Source organism: Triticum dicoccoides, chromosome 2B, assembly GCF_002162155.2.
Source record: "Triticum dicoccoides isolate Atlit2015 ecotype Zavitan chromosome 2B, WEW_v2.0, whole genome shotgun sequence".
Lineage (NCBI taxonomy): Eukaryota > Viridiplantae > Streptophyta > Magnoliopsida > Poales > Poaceae > Triticum > Triticum dicoccoides.
Window position 1 is genome coordinate 723,435,818 of NC_041383.1, and position 11,314 is coordinate 723,447,131.

At 50.5% G+C, this 11,314-nt stretch overlaps 1 protein-coding gene across 1 annotated transcript in view; it reads right to left on the reverse strand.

The window, feature by feature from the left end:
- Window positions 1-7,982: 7,982 nt before the first annotated feature.
- Window positions 7,983-11,314, reverse strand: part of LOC119368484 (receptor-like serine/threonine-protein kinase SD1-8) — a 6,298-nt gene continuing 2,966 nt past the window's right edge. The window contains exons 3-7 of the mRNA XM_037633726.1: window positions 9,917-10,041; window positions 9,493-9,709; window positions 8,834-9,071; window positions 8,631-8,763; window positions 7,983-8,470 (exon numbers count right to left, since the gene is read on the reverse strand). Of these exons, the coding sequence (XP_037489623.1) occupies window positions 8,159-8,470; window positions 8,631-8,763; window positions 8,834-9,071; window positions 9,493-9,709; window positions 9,917-10,041 (1,025 nt within the window). The 3' untranslated portion in view covers window positions 7,983-8,158. The remainder of the gene's footprint in view (window positions 8,471-8,630; window positions 8,764-8,833; window positions 9,072-9,492; window positions 9,710-9,916; window positions 10,042-11,314) is intronic.

The window sequence follows — 11,314 nt, forward strand, 5'->3', positions numbered from 1 at the left end:
GATGGGAGGAGATTACCTTAAGGGAGGGGTTGGCTTCGAAATCCACGGTCAAATACTCCGGATTTGCAAGATTTGAGAAGGATTTGAGAGGGGGGAGAGGGGAAGAGAGGAGGGCCGCAAGCCTTAGGGTTTGGGTGGGGTGGGGTGTGTGGGGTGGGGGTGGGAGGGGAGAGAGGGTGGGGCCAGCCCAAGTAGAACACAGACTGTGCAGCGCCCACGAGCTAGGCGCTGCACATTACATGTGTGGTGCCTAAGACTTAGGCGCTGCACAGGTGCGTGTGGGGCCGCAGCTGGACCAGGGCTGCCACGCTGGCAAGAAGTGTGGCGCCTAAGTGATGGGCGCTGCACAGTAGGGTGCGACGCCCAGCTGTCGGGCGCCACACGAAAGGGTCAGCAGAGTGAATTTTTTTTGAAAGCAGGTCAGTTTGTGAATTGATTTCTGCCTCAGGTCAAATATGTGATTTCTACCTCGGCGCGAATCGTTTTCCTGGGCGGTGGCAATTTATCGTAAATACGAGGAACTCTAGATTCCGTTAATTTGCAAAGCTCGGTTTTCCTTCCTCCACAAATATGCACTATGGCCCAAGACAACTTTGCGATTTTAGCTTCTCGGAGCTAAAGCATTCGGCCTCATTTTCTATCTGGAATTTGTGAAGCTGAGAGCTGGAGAGGTTTAGAACAGGCCCTTACTTATCCAAGGATTTGTTACGTCAAACAAACATGGTTTTAGCCTTTTAGGTAGTTACACCCGTAAATGTGATTAGCGAAAACAGGTTTGGCAAAAATTATGTATCCAAAGGATAGCCATGTTGCGCTGGTCATTTTCGGGTGACCGTGTTGTAGAGAATATTAGCACTTTTCTGATTAGACTAATCCATGAGTAAACAGTAAGCATGGCAAATACGGCATGCATCTCATGTCGATACCTAAGCATACTAGCACGTACAGAACATAGAACCGAACCATCTATGAGCAGTACATATACGGCTAGCACAAATACGAGTAAACGAGGGATGAACAGATCATACCCTCCGGTTGGCCAGGCCAACGCGGCGGCGGCAGCAGCAGCCTCGGCGTCATCCGTGGCCTTCTTCTTGGCGGCGGCGGCGTCGACCATAGTGTCGATGCAGGGGAAGTAGTGAAAGCAGAGACGGACGGAGCTGGGGATAGATCGGGAGCAGTCGCGTCGATATGCTCCCCAAAAACCTTATTTCTGTTCTCCGGGGCAGGATCTCAAGTGACAAGTTTTCGGAGACACCTGCTCTCCCGACCAACGGTGCACGCGATCGTCGGGATGGGATCGTCAGAAGCAGCACAGAGAGAGGAACAGTAAATGATGGTTAGGGTTGTACGAAGGGAGTGAGTGAACTGAGTTAGGGTTCACTCCACTAGCCAGCGCCTTCTTATATAGGCTGTCGAGTAGATGGGCCTGGGCTGAGGCCCACGACCGAGTCCGTGAACAGCCCACGGTCCAACGTCTCGGACAGTGGCGCTTCCGTAAGCGACTCGTTAATTAATATGAAATTAATTAACCATTCTTGACTGGCAAAAATAAGTTTCGGCTCGCTCATTCCCGCAACCCACGGCGTGCATGCGCGTCATGACGAGGCGAGGCGTGGCGAGGCGAGACGGGCGGAGGAGGAGGAGCGTGCGTGTACAGCTCCTATTCCCAAGCTCCCAATAGCAAGTGATGGAGTAGCCCTTATAAAGAGGTCTCACTCTTCTTACTGTAGCAGTATGGTACTAAACTTTTCATGCTTCCTACCACTTGCCGTACACATGCATGGGCCTTAGAGATTTAACCAGGGATTATTTTCTTATATGGGCCTAAGCCCATTCATAATCCAACACGTGTATGGTAGCTGGGTTGTGTGTGCTGAGTCTTCTATAATAGACTCTCTCCGTCCGGAAATACTTGTCGGAGAAATGGACTCCGACAAGTATTTTTGAACGGAGGGAGTATTTAAGTTGAGCAAATGAATGAGAAAATGTGATACGAGGGCTGAAGAAACTGTTGCCACACTGCTCACCAAGGAAGCTCCTGGCAAAGTCGTTATCTATATGCATCTTCATAGTAGTCCTAGGCTTGTACTAGTATGGATATATATATTTTTTCTGCTGGATTACCCTACAGGAACTTCCTTTTGAATGGAGACGAAGAGGCTAGCGGGCCAAGTGCCATGTTAATTGGAAAAGAATCGGTGCGTCATCTAAGGTGGGTGGTCTAGGAATCAAGTCATCGAGTGCTATAGAGCACTTCGGGTTCGTTGGGCTTGGTACGAGCAGAGTGGAACAAAAACAACCAGATACATACATTGGAAAGACACTGCCATCCGCCGGGATGCCTCGGGCCGACAACATTCTCTGCTTACACTCAAATCTCCACTGGGAATGGAGCTTGCGCAAAGTTCTGGGTCGACAGAATGCTGCATGGCCAACGCGCTCGCGCTGCTTGCGCCGGGATCATTTTTGCTCGCTCGCCGAAAATACTTGACAGTCAAAGAGGACCTGGATAGGATTAATTGTGAGGAAAGAAAGGAAAGCGCCGTTGCCCGTTGCCCGCCAAAACAAGAAAGAAAGACGGATAGACAAATCCATGCCTACATCAGAGCGGCGATGTAGCGGACGAGCTCGCCTGCTCCCGCTACACCTACCAATCAAACAAAAACGCGTCGGGCCGTGTGTGATTGAAAAAGCATTGAAAGCCATCCTAGAGGGCAGGTGCAGGATACGTAGCCTGGAACAGTAGTATACCAGTCCTCAGTTTATATGACGATGCCGTCACTGCACACCGTATAGATGTTCCAACGATACAGGACACCACACCGTTTAGCCAGTCTGAAAATGACTATTACATTAGAGTTAACCAGACCGAACTTGAACCTTCTCCTTTAGACTCGACGAGCTAAAAGATAGAGCTTCATTAATATTGCGTGAGTACACATACAACATGCCAGTTACCTTGATGGTGCCAAAAGTACATCATTTTTTTTGGAAATGGAGACATGCCCCCAGCCTCTGCATCATGATAATGCATGTAGCCATCTTATTAACAATCCACAAAGTATTGTCATAAAAGTCTTACAGCTCGCAAACAGAGTAGAACAAAGTAAAAATGGAAAATTACATGCTGACAAAGACAACCGATACGGTAATAAGAAGGATAAGCTCCCTAGACTCCTATCCTGTTATGCGAGCGCCATCCGAACCGGTTGAATATAACCCGAGCTATCATCTCCCATTGGTCGCACCCAGTAACCAAAGGCTCCCTGAATGCTATAGGAGTGAGTAAGGACCACGTACAGATCCAAACCGTAGCTCTGAAGATAACCTGCAAGAAAGTTAAAGTTTGTTGTTTGTTAAAAATCATATCATTCCTGCAGTTCCATATAGCACATAATAGCGCACATATTCCAATCCGAATACGAGCTGCAGTAATCTGTTCAACCCCAGCTAACCACATCCCAAACAATGACGCAATATCGACTGGAGGATTAATATTGAAAGCTATATGAATCGTTCTCCAAAGTAGCTTGGCAAGTGGGCATTCAAGAAATAAGTGTTGTATTGTTTCATCATGATCACAAAAATAGCACCGCGAACTTTCTACCCAACGCCTTTTAATTAAGTTGTCCTTTGTGAGTATCACTTGCTTGTGGACAAACTACATAAAAATTTTAATACGCAAAGGAACCTTAACCTTCCAAATGTGCAACGACCTTGAGAGTGGGCCAGAATTAATCAAATCCATATAGGATGATTTCACCGTAAACATTCCATTCTTAGTTAACTTTCATTGTATCGAATCCAGCTGGCCGGAGAGTTGAACTTCTATCAATCTCGTCATTTGCGACTAGATAACTGCTTCAACGTAATTTGCTACTTGACTGCTAAACACGCACATCATAAACTAAATCTACAGGTGCAGTATGCCGTTTGAGACCGGAACCATGTCTTATCTATAATTTATTTAAGCAACCCTCCCTAGGCAAACTATGTGCTGCAGAATTTGCAGATTTATTTACGACTCAGCTCACCTTACCATCCTGAAAGGAGAGAAGTAGAGCTTTGATCTCATTTATCAAATGACCAAAAACTGAGAAATCCTTCCCATGGTTCTGGAGCTTGCTGACTACTGCTTGCGAACCTGTCTCCAAAACAAGCCTCTGAACATTTGCTTTCCCTGCTAACTGTATTGCTCGGCGGCACGCCAAAAGCTACGCCATTTCCGGATCAGCAGCGGAGGGGAAGAAGTGGCACACCCCTGCACAGAACGCACCTTGATGATCTCTCAGAACCGTTCCTCCCCCACCAGAATCCATCGATTTAGCCATCGCGCCGTCGCTGTTTGCATTCACCCAACCTTCAACAGGTGTTGCTCATTTCTGAATTTGCGGTCTACCCCACGCACGCTGGCTAGGTCCGCGCACACACGCACGCACCAGCCCGACTCACGCACGCACACGCACACACACACGCACTACCACGGACCCGGCGCGCCCTGGCTCGCACCCGACGCGTCCTGAGGTGGCTTATGCCCAACACTCACCCCCCTAAGCCACGAACTCAGAGGAGACCGACGTCCTTGATGCCGCCGTCCACCAGCAGCGCGCACTCCGCCGCGCCGTTGACGTCGTCGTCGTTGTAGCCGCCACCGCCCTGACGTCGCCGCCACGCCTGCCACCGTGCCCTTCGCGTGCACTCCCGGCCCGTGCTCCCGCCGCACACGTACGCGATCTGCGCAACCAGGTCCAGCGCCTCGACACGGTCCACTCCCGGGGTCCCGACGCGCCCGACGCGTTCGGTGCGCACCCATAACACGCACCGGTTCCGCCCGGCTCACCGCCGCGCTTATTGCCCTTTCACCGCTGTGCCGTCAACCACAGCGCAGCGCCTCCACGGTCGTCGCGCCGAGCCGCCGCAGCCTCTGCGCCACCACGCAGGTCCTCCGCGGCCTCCTCGTCTCCACGATCGTCGCTGCTTGTTGCGCGCACGGCATCACCGTGCATGGCCGTCGCAGCTGACGTGTCCATGTCTGCCGCGGACGCCGTGGCCGCAGCCTCCATCTCCGCCGCGCTCGTCGTGCGCGCCACGGACGCGGCCGCACGCCACGGCCGCCCCCCGAACCTGTGGCTCTGATACCAAATGTTGTTGCCGCCCTAAACCTAAACCCTAGCTAGACCCCTCTCTCTCTCGCAGCTCTCTTGCTCTGCAGCGAACCGAGGAGGAAGAAGGAAGGGAAGAGGTGGACACAGGGTGTTTCGCGGAGCACGAACTCTGCCCCGCCGCACGAACGGCGTATTCTTTCTTCCCTGAGCACGAACTCAGTTCACCCCAGACCACCCAGTTACAATGATCACACCGGGGCTTATATAGCCAGGCCTGCGTTGGGCGCGACCAACACGCACCCACCCCTCCTGGCGCTCCGATCGGCCCGCTCAGCTCGCGGCCTCCTCACGCACGTACGCGGTCAGCTCGTGGCGAGCCCGCAGCGATCACGCCCAACTCGCGATCCCGTAACCTCCTGGTCTACCCCATGCACGCTGGCTAGGTCCGCACACACACGCACGCACCAGCCCGACTCACGCACGCACACGCACACACACACGCACTACCACGGACCCGGCGCGCCCTGGCTCGCACCCGACGCGTCCTGAGGTGGCTTATGCCCAACACTCACCCCCCTAAGCCACGAACTCAGAGGAGACCGACGTCCTTGATGCCGCCGTCCACCAGCAGCGCGCACTCCGCCGCGCCGTTGACGTCGTCGTCGTTGTAGCCGCCACCGCCCTGACGTCGCCGCCACGCCTGCCACCGTGCCCTTCGCGTGCACTCCCGGCCTGTGCTCCCGCCGCACACGTACGCGATCTGCGCAACCAGGTCCAGCGCCTCGACACGGTCCACTCCCGGGGTCCCGACGCGCCCGACGCGTCCAGTGCGCACCCATAACACGCACCGGTTCCGCCCGGCTCACCGCCGCGCTTATTGCCCTTTCACCGCTGTGCCGTCAACCACAGCGCAGCGCCTCCACGGTCGTCGCGCCGAGCCGCCGCAGCCTCTGCGCCACCACGCAGGTCCTCCACGGCCTCCTCGTCTCCACGATCGTCGCTGCTTGTTGCGCGCACGGCATCATCGTGCATGGCCGTCGCAGCTGACGTGTCCATGTCTGCCGCGGACGCCGTGGCCGCAGCCTCCATCTCCGCCGCGCTCGTCGTGCGCGCCACGGACGCGGCCGCACACCACGGCCGCCCCCCGAACATGTGGCTCTGATACCAAATGGTGTTGCCGCCCTAAACCTAAACCCTAGCTAGACCCCTCTCTCTCTCTCGCAGCTCTCTTGCTCTGCAGCGAACCGAGGAGGAAGAAGGAAGGGAAGAGGTGGACACAGGGTGTTTCGCGGAGCACGAACTCTGCCCCGCCGCACGAACGGCGTATTCTTTCTTCCCTGAGCACGAACTCAGTTCACCCCAGACCACCCAGTTACAATGATCACACCGGGGCTTATATAGCCAGGCCTGCGTTGGGCGCGACCCACACGCACCCACCCCTCCTGGCGCTCCGATCGGCCCGCTCAGCTCGCGGCCTCCTCACGCACGTACGCGGTCAGCTCGTGGCGAGCCCGCAGCGATCACGCCCAACTCGCGATCCCGTAACCTCCTGGTCTACCCCACGCACGCTGGCTAGGTCCGCACACACACGCACGCACCAGCCCGACTCACGCACGCACACACACACACACGCACTACCACGGACCCGGCGCGCCCTGGCTCGCACCCGACGCGTCCTGAGGTGGCTTATGACCAACATATATGACTGTTAGGCTTTGTCTGGTCATCGCCGGATCAGCAAGCCCAGACGGAACATGAACCATCCTGAGCCGACCCGAGCTCTCCCATTCTAACATGCGTAATCACTGAGTACCTCAGGCCTCGGCGATTGACTTCCGGGAAGAGCATACGGTCCTGTCAGGTGGTGCGCTCCCGAGTCGTAGCCTGAAAATTTATAATCGCACAAACTCTTAAGCTCGCCTCGGCTATACGTAATCTTTACTGTCGCATGAAAACAGCACTACAATGCATTATGTTCAGAACTAACCACAGCGTCGCCACCAACAATTTCCACTGCAAAATTATTCACGGAGAGAGCATTAATTTCTGAGCCTACAGTCATGGAGCCGCTGAAGGCTGAACTTATTTGCACATTACGTCTTCGTCCATCCGTGAGCTTCTGGATTGACCTCTCATGTGGATTAAATTGACTGCTGTTGATGCTTTCTTCCTCTTTTGCTTATCAGTTATCACCCCGTCGGCTCCCTGCAACTGGTCAAGGCTGAAAAATTCCGCACAGGCAGAGCCCCATTCGATTAAGCGGACATAGGCATCTCAGCCTCTGTCGCCGGCAAGACCGCCAGCGGAACTGGGTCCGGCTGGTCAAGGCTATCAGCCAACTCCTCCCTCAGTGGGAACCTGGATAAACGCCGAAATCGACACCGAACGCAATGACGATGGTATTTAATCTAAGTCGAGGGCCCGCGAGAAAAGAAATCACGATAGCTATCGCAGACATGTTGATGGGATCCAGCAAGAACTCCATTCTGTTCGCTGCCATCTCCGACAAGCAACTTCAGGCTGCGCCGCCGCACAAAAACCGCCCCTGTAAGCTATCGAGCTGGTGGATATGACCCAGGCTCAGGTTATAACTGACGTCCCTGAGCCTCGGATCAGAACCAACCACCAACGGAACCTTTAGAATAGCACGCGCGCGCTACTATAAAGGCCCACAACAGTCCACTGTTCCCTCTCGTATATGTCCGGTATTCGTTTTTTCAGCCAACCACGCCAATGACTTGCCTGACATATTCCCGAATCCATATGCAACGTTGAACGTCCCAGATATCAGGTGCAGCTGAGCCTGAGCATCAAAACGGCGCTCTCGTGTACTCAAGAATAACCACATGAACAAAGACAACTCCTATATGCAACTTAGACTACGATTTACACTGCGCTGGATTCCCTGCTTCACCCGCCTTTTTTCACTGTTGAACAGTTTTTTTTTTGAGGGACCACTTTTGAACCTAATTTTACAACCACAAACCGAGACTTTAATAAATCGCCTGCAAGCGAGACTGCAACAACAACTAATTGCACCCAATAGAAATTTACGTCAAATTAATAGTAGTGGGGCTCAAAAGATCAGTCTCGAGCCCAAGCGACGAATTCGACGGTTGCACAGCTCCTATCCTATCCAGCACCGGCCTTCTCGGCCGATCGATTTGCGACGCCGTGCTAGTCAGCATAGCGACAACCGTGGACATGGTTGGCCTTTCGCAGGGCGTCTCCTGGACACAGAGGAGCCCAATTTGGATGCATCGTTTTAGCTCAGACAATAGCTCAGGCTCGGACTTGGCGAGTGGCACCACTGCGGTGTCGAGAAGCTCCACGGTCCTGTTCTGTTCCCACAGTTCCCATGCCTGCCAAAAAGATTTGCCAAGTTATGTCTTACTTCATCTCATGAAGGAAAATATTAAAATTGGACTGAGTGCCCGAACATCAACATCAATATATATTGTACGTGCATGTTCGTGCCATAGTTTGCGAATAAATATGAATTTCTGAAGTATCTAAGCTTACATGAGAAAGGAGCCTCTGCAAGCCACCATTCCTTTCCCCGCTGAGTGTCTCCAAGAGGACGACTCCGAAGCTGTAGACATCACACTTCAGCGTCATATCCCCTCTCCGTGCATACTCTGGAGCTGCGTATCCCCTTTTCAAAGAACTCAACAACGTTAGGTACATGTCTGGTGGTGAAGTTGCATATATATTTGACTACTTACGGTGAAACTACAATTGTTTGATCAGGCCCTGCCTGGTCGACGACAAACAGCTTGGCGGTGCCAAAGTCGGCAATTTTAGGCTTCCACTCATCGTCTAGGAGAATGTTCCCGGGCTTGAGGTCCCGGTGGATTACACTCTCACCCGATCCTCCATGTAGGTACGCAACACCATGCGCGATGCCATGCAATAACTCCAACCTTCTTGCCCAGTTCAATAAAGCACGTAGTTTAGGTATACCTGTGAGTGTCAAATGTGTTATTAGATGCCTACACCTACTATGATAATATTCATAAATAGTGCATTTAAAAAGGTAAAAGTTCATTTTACTCCCCTAAGTGTACACATTGAAGTCTAGCTGTTTCTAGCTCACTTAACCCCTGACTGTCCATCCTAGAGCACGTCACCCTTTGCCAAAAAAAGATCTCGGATGTGATAGCTTATGGTGTTTGGTGGGCTCAAATATAATTTGAGAGGGTAAGTGGGTCAAGCTAATAAGTCAGGGGAACAATTAGGGAATAAGGGGCGAGTGGACTTAGGAGGTGCATGCATGTAGGCAGAAGATTACTAAAACTTGAGAGATAGTACACACACAGGAATTAGACGGTCTAGTTTTCATGATAAGTTGAGAAATTTCCCGTGTTCTTGTAGCAGTGTGTACCGAATATGTAGACGTTCAGGCTCTTGTTCTGCATGTGTTCATAGATGAGTATTCTCTCCTTGCCTTCGTTACAGTAAGCAAGGAGACGAACAAGATTGCCATGCCGGAGCCCGGCCATCACTTCCACTTCTCTCCCGAAATCCTTCTTGCCTTTCGTGGTTAGTGCTGACTGTTTAAGCCTCTTGACAGCGATCATTCTTCCTTCAGGCAGCAGCCCCTGTTGATTTTGAAATTTTAGATGATACGAATTGAGTTGTAGAGTTTGCAATGGATGGTTTTATATATGAAAAACCATGTGAAGGATATAGTCATGCATGAGTTTCTCGAACAGTACAAGATATATAGACCCACACACATCACAAACCCCAAATCACACTTACACACGAGGTTTCGCTCATATCTCTTTAGTAGAAAAAGAACTAACCTTGTAAATGATACTAAATCCGCCCTGGCCTATAATGTTACTTTCAGAGAAGTTTTCAGTGACCTCCTTTATAATGCTTAGATTAACTGAAGGAACGGCCATAGCAGGATTCTGAGGGATAGCACCTGCAACAAGAACATACTGTATTGATTATCATGCTCGAAATTGTGTTACAACATGTATAAGTCTGGCAAGGCATCAGTGGTATGAGATCTAAGAAAATCAAGTCACGATTAATAGTGAGTTGTTGGATCTCCATCGAACAATCACTGGCAAAAGAAAACAAATTATATGGGATAAAAAAAGGATTTTTATGAGACTAATCTAGCAGTGGCTAAGTTCACTAGACCAAGACTTGGAGAAATCCAGACCCTGCCAGAAGTTTCATGGCAGCCTATGCAACTATTCTAAGAAAAATTGTTCCATAGGCTGAACGGCAAGAACATGTTAGGGATGCGCATGCGCTAGTTAAGTTTGTGACCTCCCTCTCTGAGGGCGGGCATATTTGGTTTGCCACCTCTCTAGCCCAGTTTGTATCCCTAATAACATTATAGGGGAATAAAGTTCTCTTTTCCTTCAAAAGAACTCTTGAGGCCTCGTTTGATAGGAAGGGATTGCAGAGGTTTTAGGAGGGGGGGATTTCAGGGGATTTGGTGAATGCCCCTCTTCCACCCAATCCCCTCAAAACCCCTTGAATTCTCAAAACCCTTCCTTTCATAATTCTCTTTGTTTAAAATTTCTATTTGGTAGAAAGGGTTTGTCATGTTGACATAACATGGTGTAGAACATTTAAAAATCCAATCTTTACCATTTAACAAACTCCCCTTATATCCTTGATACAGAATTACAAAGGTCATCTAATATAAATGAGACAAAGTTGCTATAGGGAAATAATTTAGCAGCAGTTTACAAAAGCAGCATGTTCAGCCCTCACAACCAAGAAGTCAACAAAGCACTGACAATCTTCTACCACACAAACTAATACTACTACTTCTACTTGCAGATAAGCAGAGTCAACAGTAGAGATACATCAGCCAGCCACAATCATCACATCAACCGACCCATCAACAGTCTAGGAGGAGGTGAACTTGGTGAATAACATGACAATTAATTCAGGCTGAATAACAACCAGTATAAGCACCAATGTTACAAGAGTCTACATTATCCTCCAACATATAAATCGAATATGTTGTTATGTTAGCTCCATCAACTTGCTCTAGTACAGAGATATGCCACCAAAATAAACTGGGTTTTCTAAGCCCATCAACTTGCTCTAATGGTTCAGTTAGCTTATCATATAAGTTGTTACTACTACATGTTACAAATTATGATTATAAGTTGTAATACAAGCTCTGAAATAAAATGCTACGATCACTAAATGAACACGACTTTTATATA